Source organism: Cyrtonyx montezumae, unplaced genomic scaffold, assembly GCF_038088225.1.
Source record: "Cyrtonyx montezumae isolate F1298 unplaced genomic scaffold, pur_monq_1.0 scaffold_14, whole genome shotgun sequence".
In the NCBI taxonomy this organism is placed as follows: Eukaryota; Metazoa; Chordata; class Aves; order Galliformes; family Odontophoridae; genus Cyrtonyx; species Cyrtonyx montezumae.
In genome coordinates, this window is record NW_027071870.1 from 4,795,945 (window position 1) to 4,812,827 (window position 16,883).

The following is a 16,883-nucleotide window of genomic DNA, read 5'->3' on the forward strand; positions in this document are numbered from 1 at the left end:
GCTTTTTCCTTCACTCAGCCCGCACATCACACTCACGTTCTCAGGATGGCAGTGGAAGCAGAAGCACGCTGAGATTTGGTTTGCCACCCCTAGGCTGCAGAGGAAGGCTGCCCCACGTATTCCAGTCCCACTTGATGTTCTCTCCTGCTCTATGCACTCCTGCCTCTATTTCAATTCCTCTCCATCTCAAGATTGCTTACTTGTGCAACTGCTGTTCTCCACTTATTGAATTTTGATGTCTGTCCTGTCCCACCTTCTACTGCCTGACTTCTATAGGTGGAGCTACAGGGCCATCTATACGAAACAACATATAGTCCATTACAAAAACCTGTTCCCAGAAGCAATGCTATTTACTTCGTTTTATTTCTTTGACAACATAAAGGCTGATTATTTGTACATATCAGATTTTGGCACCAAACTGATTCTTTCAATATCTGCTTCATCACCACAAAACGCCATACCACATCTGCTATGCTCCCAGTTCCTATTTGCCACCACTCATACAACTCAGACTGTACAAGAGGTGAGAAGAGGATCAAACAATCCATTGGCATCACTTGTATGTTTAAGAACACAACATTCATTTTACAAACAATGTACACATCAACAAACTCAACTGCTTCCTCTGATATGCTGCACCTCTCCAAAAGGCTCAGGACAGTGAGAACATAGCTCAGTGAGCAATGCTGTGAAGCACTGGGGGAAGAGCTTTTCCTTTCACTGCTGAGCTCTCTCTACTACTCTGTAATTACATCTGCACCTATTATGTAGGCATCATGTATGGTGTAAAGCTGGGTTTGGTAGCTGCCATTTCTATGGCAACACATCAGATACAACATTCTTTGAAAGCAGTTAGTTAAAAATCTGTATTCCTCAGTGGATTTCGTTTTTAAGAATGATCTAACCTTGACAGTTCAGAGAGAGAGAATTCAAAATCAGGTTGTCAGGGAACCTGACACTACACAAACACCATAAACGCCTACTTTGTGAAGGCTTGGTTTTCTCCCTGCAGTTTGAAAATGGATCTCTGTTATCAGTGAATATGATCTAGAACCAAACATTCTGGATTTGGTTATAATGCTTGCTTAAATTCTGACTTTTTTGGACAGGGAACACGTTCACTGTGTTCATACACTACTGCATTTTTTGGTGGGGCTCGGGACAACACAAAAGACGATTACAGTAACAGTTATCCATATTTCTCACATGTAGCTAAGCCAGCAGAACCCAGTGAGAGCACATGAAGTCCCAGATGGCATAAGTAGCTGTGTGCAGTCCAAACAAAGTCCACCCGAGCCCAGTTCAGAGTCTGTTCATATCCCACCAAGCAACAGACTGCACAATTTTTTGTCAAATTATCCTATGTCTGTTGTGCAGTACAGAGATGTGGTGGCAAGCAGAAGTTAACTCAATCTACAACAAAATGAGAGAAGTTTTACTTTTAAGCTATAAAAATGTAAGTCATTCTGTTCTTTGGGAGAACTCCTATTATTACCAATGGGAAATTTAAATCAGACATCTATGAGCCTCCTTAATTGCAAATATTAGATCAGTAAATGTAGAGATGCTTACATTTTCTGCCTGACAGTAGCTGCTCTTCTTCCTATCAGTGCTATGAACAAAAGGCAAGCATCACTTCACCTACTAGAAATGCAACAAAACCGTATTCCAGTCAAAAGGTACTGACAGTGTTTATACATATGTATATTCCTGGAACTTCTTTTGAGCATAGAAGCATCACCTTTGTTTTGCTGAGGAACAAGCAGGAAATTGTGACTCTACAAAAATCAATGGGAATTTTACCACTGAAAGCAGTACGTCACCCAGAAAACTAAGTATTAGACTTTCCAATGTATTTAGACATCTATTACGACATTAAATGCAGTCAGAAACCACTGACAAAGCAGAGCAAGAGTACATAAAGTACTGTTCTTTATAAAGCTATAGTAAGAGCTCCCCAGGACACTCTTTTTCCATGTTCTGTAATCACTTTACATAAAACGTGGTTAAGCTTTCAGGCACTGGGGAAAACCTCCTCCTCTGTGAGGAAGCTAACAACTTACACACAACGAGGTCAAGATGTACACCAAGAGTTCAGGGAGGAGCAGGAACAGAGCAACAGCATTCTGAACTTCCTTTACACATCAGTACACAAAAAGGAACACATTTTAAGGAGGGAGGAGACAAAGGATGGAGGTTTAACCCCTTCACACCTAGAGTCCTTTGCATCCACCGTTGAAAACGCTGTTGAAAATACTGTCTTGTTTCGTGGTGGGATTAAGAAATGAACAGAAGCATTGGTATTGCCCCTGAAGAACAATAAACCCAATTTCTTCATTACACACACTGCAATATTTTGTAATATTTTAAAGTCCTTCCTATAGCTCCAAACATGCATCTAGTAGTCTACAGGCAATATAAAGCCTCCATACTACATAGCATGAAATGGAGAACTTAAAACGAAGAATGCTGGTCTTATAATATTGCTCACAGTTTCACACGAAGAAGGGGCACCTCACTGTAAAACAAAAACTGTTCATATGGTGACAGAGGAGAATACAGCTGAACCACTGCTGCGTTACCCAGCCCAGCTGGTGGGAACTGGAAAACATGCAGGAGGCACAAACTTTCATTCCTCCTGGGGTCTGCAGTATTCATTCCAGTACTCACGAATGGACAAGGCTAGAAGGAAGTGCTGGAGAACAATTTTATGTCCCGGAACAAAGAGATTAATGCAATTGTTGTAAATCCCACTGACGTCAAGGCAAACATACAGGGACAAAGTAACCATTCTAACTATCTGTTTATGGAGAATGAAAAAAAGAAAGTTTTTCAAACCCTTCAGATTTTGAGGGAGATAAGACAGCACTCAGAAAATGAAAAACAAAAGCCTCACTGAGCAATTCTGATGATGAAAAGAAGAATCTGCATCTCCTCTGTTCAAAACTTTGTGTGAATGATGAAATTAAAGCACTCTTCCAGAGCTGCATGAAATACAAGAGAGAGAGAGAGAGAGAGGGATATTTCACAGAGCAGGAAGATGAAGCTGTATTTTAGTGTATGTCTTCACATCAGTGCACCTACGCTTGTCATTGCCAACACTAACAGTTGCAGCAGAGAAAAGTGTCGCAGTACCTCCAACACGAGACTGGATGGATGCATTTATTTATCCTAAGACTTCTCTGTAGCATAGTTAGTTGCCGTTTATGCCATTAATTATTCAAAAAGGTACTGCTGCTTTAATTTGCCTGCTACGCACACAAGGCTATAAGTTTGTTTTGTAATGGAACACCTCATTTGGAATAGCATAAAGTAGATACAGCAGCTTGTCTTATTTTGATGTCAGCCTGCTTTTTCTGGCTGTTTCACCAGTGTCAGTGGAGACGCCCCTCAGCCTCAAGCCCTTCTCTCTCCAGCTCTTTCTCAAAAAGATAAACTCTGGGAATGGTAATTCAGATTGTTTAAGAGAAACATCCTAAGAAGCTATTAATTATGTTCAGCTGCTGTAATATGAAAATTGCACAGTTTCTGCAGAAACTATGAAAACCTCTGTGCTTCCAATCAGACACCACTGCGTTTATACCATCAGCATAACGTATGCTAGTTTAAGAATTCAGACATGTTTCTATTACTTCTGTCCCTTTTCCAATCCCTTTCCCTAAAAGTGAAAAAATATTCTGCTTTTTAGAGCAGAAATTATACTTGATACAGTAATGATGACAACCACATGGATTCTGAACAAAAACAATGGCTTGCACGAACAAACGCCCACTGTACAGCAACTACGCCAGAGAGAAGCACTGCATTATTGTCTGCTAATACATTCATGGTTTTCCATCTCTGGCGTTTACTCAATTTTCAGATACAAGTGTGAAAATTTAAGCCGTTGAAAAGCTATTAAGAAGAGACCACAATTTAATTAGCTTTGAAAAAAACACTCCTGAAATGAAAGACAAAAATCAGAATAATAGGGTAGGAGGGCCTATCCTGACAAGGCACAGAGCTGGCAGTGCAAAAGGGTTACACCAACTTACTTGCCTGGTAAGTGTTTCTCCAGCATGAGGCCATCCCAGTTACAATCCAACCTCTTCCCTTCAAACTCCAAGCACAACAGGCACAGAGAATGACTGGATACCCCCCTGTCCGTGCTACATAAGGCTAGTTGGACAGCCCTTAGGGTGCTAATGCAACCCATACAAGATAGAGTAGCTGCTCCACTTATTAAATTAGTCTGTTCTAATTTAAATTGGTTGGGATGCGGCCAAAATTCTGCTAGAACTGGCATGCTGCAATCAGGGCTTAAATAAGTCTTTGTTCATCATCTTTGGTTGTGTGGAAAGATGCTTACTTCAGCTGAAGTGTGAGCTGGAGCCTAAGGATAATGTCTTCAGTACCTTCCTCTCTACGACTTTGTGAAGTTAAGTGGCCAGACAAAGAACTTGTTTTGTTCAGTAGTCCTCATGCCTTCTCCTCCCAACAACATAAATGCTCCGTCAGTTTGTCACGAACTTGTGTCCAGACCAGGAGCCTCAAGCTGAAGCAGTAATTAATTAACCCATATTGATTTACATTACATAATATACACTGCATACAGTAGGGTAACTAGCTCTTTACGTGTAACAGTAAAATACATCCTCCATAGTAAGAGAAAGATTTTGTGGCCCACCGCAGGGGCATGGAAATTTGTCTGTAAATGAGAAAGCTCAGTAATCAAAATCAGAGTGTTTTGACCAGCAGTGAGTAACTTGCAGTGAGGCAGGCTTCAGATCTAACCCAGCTGGCAGGAAGGATTAGGGATGGACTGTTTCTTGTGGAGAAAGTAAACATGAGCCATTCTTACCAGTCTTGTCTTTAACAAGGGAAAACAAAATACTTTATAGCATCACAAATCAAAATCAGTGTCAAGCAGAAGGTAAGTGAAACTCACTGTGAGGGCACCACAAGAAAACCAACATTTCCGCTCTTATGGGAAACTCTGAATCCATTTATCACACACTTTTTCTACCACTCAATTTTGTACTGTATTTAAAACGACTCTTTATTAAATCCTACTGCTTAAATCCTACTAATACAACCAATTCCTGACAAGAGATTTATCAGGCATGCTATGTGAAAAAAAATCACCTATTTCAGCAAACAGAGGCAGGAAGGAAGCAAAAACATTATTTCCCCTTTCACCCCTCTCTTCCCCCCCTCCCCTCGCCTTCCTCCAGCACAATGGTTTCAGGCTGGTTGTTCCACTTCTGGATGTGATCACAAACTGGCTCAAAACCTGTGCTTTGCAGGGACAAAGCCCCATGGATTGTCTGCACAGCCCCTCATATCTGTTTCCTTTTTCTTCCTCTCTGCCTCACGTCCTCTGCCTTTCTCACCTTCCACTCTTCTTTCTTGACTCCTTTTTCTTAACAATCATCTGGTACATGCTTCAGGGGGCACAGTGAAATAACTGAATTGGAATCACCAGGACAAGACTTAAATGCCTGCTCCTTCACACTCTGAAGGTATAAAGAAGGCTAACATGGCATACCAGCTAGAAATGGAAAGACACACCTCTAACAACAAAGAAAAAGAGACTAAAACAACAGATTTCTGGAGAAATCCTGCTCACAGTGGCAAAAGTTATCCTGCAATACAAAACCTGGAGGGCACTTCACAGATTATACAAATTAGGCATTTTGTCCTACTGAAGTATTTTAAATCACCTACGTATACTTTCCTGATGGTATGAGTCAGTCTCAGAGTGATTTAGAAAAGAAGTCATTATTATGTTTCCTATCTGTCAGGCAGGAAACTGAGCTACAGGGACAAGAGATGGACAAAAGGTCAAATAGCTGACTGCTGGCAAAGATAAGGCTAGATGCCATTTCTCCAGACTTCCATTTCAACACTGCCACTGATACATCTCTCTGCTTCTCAGTCTCTGCCTGAAATCAATTTCCTCATGATAAGTTTTATGAAAAACATTTAATAATTGCAAAATGTTACACTTAAGAATGTTTTTTGTCATAAGTGGCACAGAATGCTACTCAAGTGTATTTGAGCAAATACTACATATTGCTTGAATAACACAACTCCATCTTCTTCTAGACAGAAAGCCTATTTTTTGTACACTCCAGTGAAGACTTTAATATGAAACATAACATAAGACAATAAATACAGTGAGACATTAGTTACTAGTTTTGGATAAATGAAGCCACCTAGGGAATCATAATTAAATGTGACCTACCAAATTTTTGGTCAAACCTCCATGCTGGAACATGTGCATTGTGCTTCAAATTGCTGTTTGTTGGCAGAGGCACTGTGACATAGATGGGGCCGTTCACTGGAACTGGAGTACCATCACTGTTCAGAAGATGAACACTGACAGCAGCGACGGGGGTGAGGTCATACCTAGTGCTGTTTCCTGTAGCAAAAGAATGAGTAAGAATTATGACTACAGATTTTCTCAAAATTTAAGACATATCCACGTGGTTCAGCATCACAACATCAAGCTGACATATTTCTCAAGGGAAAGTAGCATTAACCTCCCTAACATTACAAAATTCACAACTGCCAAGATGCATATACTTGATCATTTTGCAAAATCAAGTGAAAAATACAGAAGATAGAAAAATTACAATGCAAAATCTCCCGAATTTATTTTTGTATTTTCATTTCCTGTATCACAGCAATAATTACAGCAAAAAAAAAAAATAATCTCAGCGCCTTATTTGTATAAACCTACACTGTAACACTCAAACATGGAAGGACACTGCAAATATGACTGGTCATGTTTTAGAATGCCACAATATATTTTGTTTGGCCTTCCACTGACATAAACGAAGATAAATGGATTATTAGATGTCAACGGTTTACGGGCAGGTTCGGCCCGGTTCCGTGACAATTGGTGCGGGGGACACCAATCTCTTCTGAGACAGGTACACCCAGAACTATCAACAATCCACAGAGCTGGAGCATTAACTCTTTAACTCCCAATAAACCACATGATGTTATGATGTAGAATATCAATAATACAACAAAAATCATAAAACCATAACATTCCACCCCTTATTCAACATCATTACATCATGCTTAATATATATACATAAAAACACAATGATTAACAAGCATTAAATACAAACACATACAATATACATATATACATAGTAATAGAATTACTGAGGGCGCTCTCCCCACATCAAATTCCCTTGTGGTACACATTGAACATCCCCATTCTTCTGCATCACCCACCAGGTAGACCCAGGTCCCTGAGCATAAACAGTTCCATGGAGAGGTTTGCCCTCTCCAGAAGCTGGAAGAACCCAAACCGCTTTTCCCAACATGTTCTTCACATGTACTACAGGGACCTTATCTCCTTCTACAGTAGGTAGAGAGCTGGATTGGGCAGGACCATCGCGATTGATGGATCCTCTGGTGTTGACCAACCAGGTGGCTTCTGACAAATTCTTCTCCCAGTGCTTAAATGTTCCGCCACCCATTGCTTTCAACATTGTTTTTAACAACCCATTGTACCTTTCAATTTTACCAGAAGCTGGTGCATGATAGGGGATATGATAAATCCACTCAATGCCATGATCTTTGGCCCAAGTATTTACAGGAGAGTTTTTGAAATGAGTTCCATTATCGGACTCAATTCTTTCTGGAGTGCCATGTCGCCATAGGACTTGTTTCTCGAGCCCTAAGATGGTGTTTCGGGCGGTAGCATGGGGTACTGCATATGTTTCAAGCCACCCATGGTTGCCTCTACCACGGTGAGCACATAACGCTTAGCACTGTGAGATTGTGGCAAGGTGATATCAACCTGCCACAACTCCCCGTATTTATACTTTTGCCATCGCCCTTCCTCCCAAAGAGGTTTCATCCTCTTGGCTTGTTTAATTTTGGCGCATGTATCACAGTCATGGATAACCTGTGCAATGGCATCCATAGTTAAGTCCACCCCTCGGTCTCTAGCCCATTTATATGTTGCATCTCTTCCTTGATGGCCAGAGGTCTCACGGGCCCATCGAGCTAAAAATAATTCACTTTTGTGCTGCCAGTCCAAGTCTACTTGAGCCACCTTAACTTTGGCAGCTCGATCTACCTGATGGTTATTTTGCTGCTCTTCAGTTGCCCGGCTCTTAGGAACATGAGCATCACATGGCACACCTTTACAACCATATTCTTTATTCGGGCAGCAATGTCTTTCCACAGTTCAGCAGCCCAAATAGGTTTACCCCTCCATTGCCAAACATTTTGTTCCCATTGCTGTAACCACCCCCATAAAGCATTTGCCACCATCCATGAGTCAGTGTAAAGATAAAGCACTGGCCACCTCTCTCGTTCAGCAATATCTAAGGCCAGCTGGACAGCCTTTACCTCTGCAAATTGACTTGATTCTCCTTCTCCTTCAGTGGCCTCTGCAACTCATCATGTGGGGCTCCACGCAGCAGATTTCCATCTGCGGTGCTTACCCACAATGCGACACGATCCATCTGTGAACAGGGCGTATCTCTTTTCATTGTCTGGTAGTTCATTATATGGTGGGGCTTCTTTAGCACGTGACACCTCCTCTGCTGGTGTTGTTCCAAACTTTTTACCTTCAGGCCAGTCCATGATCACCTCCAGGATTCCTGGATGACTGAGGTTCCCCATCTGAGCTCGCTGTGTAATCAGTGCAGTCCACTTACTCCAAGTGGCATCAGTAGCATGATGGGTAGAGGGAGCTGTCCCTTTGAACATCCTCAAACATGCCAGCTCAGCACTGGCAGTCGAGGTGCCAGGAGGAGCTGCGTTTCAGCACCGATTACTTTGGAAGCAGCTCGAACCCCCTCGTACGCGGCTAAGATCAGACCTCGTGATCAACTGCTTTGAAATCGGCACAGCCGGAGCTGCAGTGGCTGATTGAGGTACAGGGCGGGTTTTCGGGAGGTTCCTGTCTCTCGGGAACCGAGTGAGAGCGGCCAGACCCTTAGGCTGTTCTCCCGAGAGGCTAACGAGGCGTTAACGAGGCGTAGGCATTGCCAGGGTTTCAGCGCCCTCGCCCACATCCCTCAGCTGAATAGGGCTCAGGGAGGGCAGCGAAGTGTCACTACCCACTGTTTGTTTGTGTTTATTTTATATATATATACACTTTAATTATTATTATTATTTATTTATTTTTAAGTTATTACAATTCGAACAGCTCGAACCCCCTCGTACGCGGCTAAGATCTCCTTCTCAGCTGGAGTGTAGCACTCCTCAGACCCCCTGTACGCCCGACTCCAGAATCCAAGGGGTCGGCCTTGGGTCTCTCCAGGAGCTCTTTGCCACAAACTCCAAGTGGGACCTTCCTTTCCAGCAGCAGTATAGAGGATGTTCTTTACATCCTGTCCCGTCTGCACTGGCCCCAGGGCCACGGCACGGGCTATCTCCTGCTTAATTTGCTCAAAAGCCTGCTGCTGCTCAGGGCCCCACACAAAATCATTCTTCTTCCACGTCACCCAATAGAGAGGGCTCACCATGAGACTGTAGTTTGGAACATGCATTCTCCAAAAGCCCACCACACCCAAAAAAGCTTGGGCCTCTGTCTTACTTGCGGGTGGAGACATGGCTGTGATTTTGTTAATCACATCTGTAGGGATGTGATGACGTCCATCTTGCCATTTTATACCTAGGAACTGAATTTCCTGTGCAGGCCCTTTCACTTTGCTTTGCTTGGATAGCAAAGCCAGCTTGCAGAAGGATCTGGATTATTCTCTCTCCTTTCTCAAAAACTTACCCTGCTGTATTGCCCCACACAATGATATCATCAATGTATTGCAGATGCTCAGGAGCACCGCCCTGTTCCAATGAAGTTTGGACCAACCCATGACAAATGGTTGGACTGTGCTTCCACCCCTGGGGCAAACGGTTCCAGGTGTACTGAACGCCCCTCCAGGTGAAGGCAAACTGTGGCCTGCATTCTGTGGCCAATGGAATTGAGGAGAAGGCATTAGCAACGTCAATGTCAATGTTTTTGTAGCAATCGGTACCTGTTGCTCCTCCACTTGGAGCAACCCCATAACAGACGGATCTTCTGATAGGCCAGGCAAAGCAGACAGCTGCTTAACGTTGTCTGCATCCACAGCAGCTATTCCAAAGGCCCATCGATACCCTTTGGGATCCTTAAAATATCCCCTTTTGAGGTAATCAATACCAAGTATACATGGAGCCCCTGTGCCAGTCAAAATAGAATGTTTTTGCCAGTCTTTACCAGTGAGGCTTATTTCAGCCTCCAACATGGTTAACTGTTGGGAACCCCCAGTCACCCCAGAAATATAGATTAAGTCTGTCCCTTGGTGACTTGAGGGCATTAGAGTGCACTGTGCACCAGTGTCCACCAGGGCCTTATATTTTTGTGGTTCTGATGTGCCAGGCCATCGAATCCACACAGTCCAACACACTCTATTATCCCTTTCCCTCCCCTGGCTGGGGGGCAGGGGCTATTGTGGCTGATAGGTACCTCGCTCAGTTCTGAAGGAGTACCGCTCAGACAGGAGGGTGTCTCGCTTGGACTGGAAGGCGTCTCTTTCAGGTTGGAGGGTGTCCATGCTGGATTGGAGAGCTTCTTGTTGAGACTGGAGGGTGTCTTTCTCAGTCTGGAGGGCGTCTCTCTCAGATTGGAGAGCTTCTTGTTGAGACTGGAGGGCATCTCTCTTGGTCTGGAGGGCGTTTCTCTCGGATTGGAGAGCATCTAGATTGGAGAGTCTGATTGTCAGCTAAAAGACTCTCTTTCTGGATCAGGAGACTGTCCCTTTCGGCTCGGAGACTCTCGCTCTATTTCAAAAACTCTATGTCTCCCTGGGATAGTATTGAATAAGGCCCGGTAAGCATAAGCCAGACCCAAAATAATTTGGGCCTCCTCAGATCTGTTTGAGCCGCAACATCCCTGTCTCAAATATCTGCTTAACTTCTCAGGATCTTGCAGGTGTTCAGGAGAAAAGTTCCATGACACCGGTGATGCCCATTTCTCTAAAGTCTCTCCTAAGTCCCTCCAAACTCCCTGCCAGTCAGTATTCTCTGGCTCTAGGGAGGGTTTTCTCAAAATATTATAAATACAAATACTGAGTAAAAGTACGTTCACAGGGAGACTGACACCACAATCATAACAAGCATTGGATGGGCATTCAGAAAACGCATAATGAATTCAAAGGAGAGGCCAGGAGTCTGTTTAAAAATCACAAGTTCCATAGAGTTAGCAACTTCATCTGGAGTTACTCCCTCCGGAACTGAATGCCACATCGTATACAAAAGCCAGGAAGGTATTTCCATCAGTGTTTTTAGTTTATCATACAAAGACCAAGCTCCATGGATCAGACTGGCAAACTTAATTAAGTCTCAGTACGTTCTGAGCATTACAAGGGAAAAACAATGAAATGCAGTCCCTTTAAGAGCAGCTTAAAAAGAGAAAGCATTTTTTTTTTTTTTTTTTTTTTTTTCTTCACTAAAACTAGCTGGCAGCGCCCAAAAAGTTTACAAATATCCCAGGACAACTGGCAGTACGCCCATACTTCAAGGTCGTGTTTTGCCGTACAGGACCTGCAGTACAGATAAGCTTCCTAACAAAGCTCTCTCTGAGAGCAAAGAGAGATTCGTTCTAAAAGTATGTCTCTGCCCAGCTAAGGCAGCTGGTCGTGCCCCACGTTGGGGGCCAAAAATGTCAACGGTTTACGGGCAGGTTCGGCCCGGTTCAGTGACGATTGGTGCGGGGGACCCACGGACCCACGCCCCAGGAAAGGGGAAGGGGGAAAGGGAAAAGGGAGATGGGCCTAGGAACAAAACAGCGGCAACGATCTGAGGAGGAAAGCTAATTTATTAAATAGATATCGGAAAGCAAAATAACACAATATAATGCAATATAATTGGAATTAAAGCTAATAAATCAAGTAAAATGAGCAAGAGAGAGTGCTCGATAAACCGAAGGCCTTACGCTAACGCTGAAGGCGGACGGCAGCGAGCACCCACTGCTGAGTCGATCCCAAAGGAAAGAGAGTGTCCCGTGACCGCAGACAGTTTTTATCTTTCCCTCTGAGCGGAAACACGTAAGAACACAAAGCATCGCAAAGTCCTCTGGGGAATGCAGTTCTTCTTCTCTTCTGAGACAGGCATACCTGGAACTATCGATGATCCACGGAGCTGGAGCATTAACTCTTTAACTCTAAATGCACTACATGATGTTATGATGTGGAATACCAGTACCAAAAATCATAAAACCATGACATTAGAACATGTACTATTATCCTATGTATGCAAGATAATAATTATTATTTTTGTTTAAACTGTATGCTAGTGGACATTACTTCCCAACACACGATTTAAAGCAATGTTATAACCCTTCTGCTATGTAATCAAATGAATTGATGACAGGAAGAAATAAGGAAAATATACGTACGTATTCAGGGAAAAAAAAAAGCTTCTCATACTGTTTAAAACCAAAACCTGGAGCTCATAGCAATAATACTGAAGACAAGGACCTTCCAGTCCTGCAATGGCTTGAGCCCACCTGGGATTACACCCTGCCTGTAATCCTGTTGCTTTATACCAGTGCAAACTTCCTGTAAAAGCACATTTTTACCCAACAGTCATTTGTCCATCAGCCACACCAAGTCACAACAAGGAGTCCTCAGGAACACACAGCATCTCAGTGCCAGTCCTCATCTGGCCAAACACATTCTGGACATCAGTGAGAAGGTACTAAGACCTTTATGACACCTTGTAACAGACAGCTTGTAGGAATGCCCTTACCAAATTGGATGTTTCCCAGTGACAGCCAGCTCACCCAAGCTAAGACACCATTGGGAAGAGACAGAAGGAGCAGAGGTGGCAAAAAGAAAAAAAAGACAGAACTTCTCAAAAGACCCAAGAATTTTAAATTCTTTGATTTTTTTTTCTAGAGATACAAAGCTGAAGACATGGGAAATAACCACAAGTAACTCCACATGTGGCTTATTTACTACAACATCTACTCTGACATGCCTTTCCCACATTTCAAGGACAGTGTTCTACAGCCAACAGGCCAAGGCTGGATGGAAACACATCCAAGGGCACAGATCTGCTTTGATCTCCTATAAACTGAGGGGGAGGGACCACGGCTTCCAGAGGGCCTGAACTGCTGAGAAAACAGGAGCATGAAGATGGCTGTACAAGAGAGCCACAGAGGTAAAAGGAAAAAAAAACAAACAGAAAATAAGATTTGAGAATTCAAATACAGAACAGGAGAAAGATGCCAGCCTACCTAAGCATGGATATTGTGAGCTCCAACAGTGCATGGTATCTCACCCTGACAGCCATACAACATGAAGCAGAGAAGAGGGAATTGGTAGAAATCTTGACTGCTTTCTAGCATTCACACACTCCTAATGACAAAAGCATAACTTCAGATTTAGAAATCTTTCTACTAATATCTACAACTAGGTTGTATTTTATACTGTACTTCCTTCTAGATAACAGAAGTTTTGAATTTTGCTTTTGTTCCTCTCTTTATAAAGCATACCTGCCTAATATCTGTAAAAATGAATATCCAGCCCCAAAAATACATCCTGATGGTGAAACAGTGCTTGCATTTTTTTTTACTTAAGGAGCACTGACACTTTGCTGAGTACTGGGCTGAAGTTACATTAGGAGATGAAGTTTCTGAAATCCACGGATCTCTGGCAAGTAGGAAAAAGATCCTTCAGTTTGCCAACTTGTACAGAGTGTAGATGTTCATTAAAAAGATAAATTTGTCCCCATTCAGTTGTGAAGGTAAATTAAAATCAATGCTTATGAAACTCTCACATGCTGTAAAACTGACGAGGACATGCACAGATTAAATGGGAATGGACTTCAATAAATGTCAGCTTTCATTTATTTGTTGCCATTTTTGACTTCTGGTGACCTGTAAAGAGCTCTAAAAAACATCAGAGGAAAATCCACTGTGACTCAGACGTAACACCCTACAAACCCAGCAGGAATAATGGTAATTAGCCTGCTTTGTCAATTGCTGTGTGGAAGGTTTTGCTCAGACTGGTCAGGAGGATATTTTGTGAAACCACCCTACTGCTCTCAGCCGGTGACCACTACACACAAGATAACACTATCTCATCACTACTTTGAGCAAAATTATTTGAACGCTTATGTTTGGAATTTTTACTGGCCCATGTTATTACTTCAGCATCCATTCAGGTTATGTAAAAATCTGCTGAACTCATAGAGAATATGTTTTAGTTAGAACAACTGTGAAGTCACTCCAAATAAATACCAGCCAGAGAACCAAGCTGGTTTAAACAAATGAGAGGACCGCTCTCAAAGTCTTCAGACCTATAAATATACTGTGAAAGAACACAAGAAAGAACAAGCGGGTAGAGTTCTAACAGTTTTCTATTCTACAGTTTTTCACATTTTTCTTCTTTCTTTGGAACAGGAAATTTAAAATCCCCAACAGATGATCTCATCTTTTATTCCTTCATAAGTTTTTTTGGGTAACATCTTCACCATGTCACTCAGAGATGAAGTCAATCCAAGGTGAGGACTTGGCAGTTAAATGTTTTCATAGCTGGAGAATCTCCTACTAAAAACAAAGGACTTATACTGTAGTGAATATATATATATAAATATATTCATAGATTATAGTATTCCATAGTAGATTCTACAGTATTCAGAAGACAAGACTCTTTAGAGTCTATTAGAACCCATTTATTTCCTACTCATTTTGGTCTTCTGACACAATAAAGGTCAAATCAAAGGCATCCATGCTCAGAAAGAGAAGATCCCTTCATAGTCTGTATATACAGACTAAAAACATAAGGGTGCATTAAGCTGTTTTGTAGGAGGCCAGGTGGTTAAAACAGGAGGAAGATGGTGCCCTAGTTGTACAGTTCCTGCAAAAATCAGTCTTGCCAAAACGTCACTGAATAAATGCAAGTGTGGGAAGCTGGTCTGCATGTCACTGAGAAAAGAATGGGGACACAGGAATTCTCCACACATTAACAACAGTTTGCTCAGTGTGTTTAGAGATAAAAGGAAAGGAGGTGAGGAAGTAGACAGAGAGACGAATGTGACAAGTATGTCCCTTCCTTTTAGAAAGAGATATTAGATGGTGTCTGAGTACAGACAGGCAGAGAAAACAGAAGGTTGAAGATGAGAATGAGGAAATGACAGGTTGAAGGGATGAGATGTACTCACTGAAGCAGACAGAAGGATTGGAATAAGATAGGAGACACATTTCTAATTGTAATAGAAAATGAGATATTCAGATATGTACAGAGGGAAGGGGAAGTTTGTTTTGCTTGGGTTTTTTTTTTCCTCCCCCTGAGGGAAAACTAGGAAGCTCAGTCACATACCCTTTACTCGCATGACCTAGCATTCAAAGTCACCTAGATCAAAACATCACAAGTAAACGTATCCTGAGAAACAGCAGGGAGGGACCTCAAGGGGCTATTTAGCCTGCTTCAAAGCAGGCTCAGCTATGCCTATGCCATCCTGACAGGTGATTGTCGAATGCAGTCCAACAGCCTCAAGCATTTGATTCCATAGTTTAAACAACCCAAATCACAGCAAGGTTTTCCTAACAGAAATTGCTTTTGCTGTACTGGAAGTCCACTAATTTCTTTCTAACTCAATGCGGCCACAGAGAACACACTGTTCTTCCTTTCACAGCAGTTGAAGCATTTCAAGCCTTCTATGCCCAATTCATCTGTTTTTCTTTAGCCTACACAACAGCAATTATTACAGTCAAGACTAAATGAGAAGTGCAAAGCAGAATTACAAGCAGTTGCAATCAGATAAATGTATTGTGGCTCTGAATTTAATACAGTATGTACTCTCCTTTTGGTGCTATAAGAATTAGCACCTTTTTGGCTGAAGCTAGATTCAGAAGCATTTTAAAAGGCACTGAAACAACACCTAGCTGAAACAACATTATCAAATCCTTGATATTTAGGATTTTTAGCTCTTTTTTATATAGAGATTGAAGAAGAAATTTTATCACATTCTTTATTTAAATTCTCTTTTTCTCCTTCACATTAATCTATTTCATATGTGTAAATGCAAAATGACAAATTTGGAGACTTAGCTCAAAAATACAAGTGTAACAAATTTATCTATCCTTCCAAGGCCAGGGAACCTTCATCTGCATTCTTCAGTCATTCCATTTAGAAGACACCTTGTTCTCTGTATTAATTTAAACACCGACTCCTGTAACTGCAATTATCAGTAGGAAAAATGGCTGATGTCAGTACTGTATGAATTCTGTTGCATCAAAACTCCTCATTAGAACAGCATTTGGACAAAGCAGTTGAACCGGAATGCCATTCAAATTTTAAAGAATGTTTACTGTGACAGGAGATGGAAAAAGATACATGGACAAAAGTTAGTTGGACCGATAAGAAATCAGAACAGAACTGAAGTGATGGGTTACCTGTTCCATTTCCATCCAGTCCCTGCAAATAAGGGAAACTGTCCACTTCCCAGGGTGAACTGGCTGCAGTCAGATATGCTGTCAAATCACTGTAACTAGTGTTCTCTGGTAATTTCACAGATCTTCTCTGAAAGTGAACTTGTGGCTGAGTCCGTGCACCTAAAAAGAAGTTAAAAATGACATTATATTCAAAGTGGGCAGAATATTTAAGAGTTCCTACCTATGGAAGCGCATTAAGAGTTTTTTTTTTTTTTTTTCCCATTTTCCAAGTAAAAATAGCTTGAGAAGGAAGACACCCAAAGGCTACAGTGCACATGGAGGAAAAGCAGTACTTTTATGCTTACTGTATATTGTATACTGTATTATGTATATTTATTTTTAGGATTCTTCTCCTAGAATCTCTGAGTAAAACTGTTAAGGACGATAATGTCAGAAGCTTTTCTAAGGATGCTTTTTCCTTGGATCACCTCAGATTTAATTTCATGCT

The 16,883-nt window shown here is 41.9% G+C and overlaps 1 protein-coding gene across 1 annotated transcript in view; it reads right to left on the reverse strand.

Annotated features, from left to right (window-relative positions):
• FAM171A1 (family with sequence similarity 171 member A1) overlaps positions 1-16,883 on the reverse strand; it is an 87,404-nt gene that overhangs the window by 12,721 nt on the left and 57,800 nt on the right. Inside the window, exons 4-5 of the mRNA XM_065731310.1 lie at positions 16,397-16,555; positions 6,227-6,403 (exon numbers count right to left, since the gene is read on the reverse strand). Coding sequence (XP_065587382.1) covers positions 6,227-6,403; positions 16,397-16,555 — 336 coding nt within the window. The remainder of the gene's footprint in view (positions 1-6,226; positions 6,404-16,396; positions 16,556-16,883) is intronic.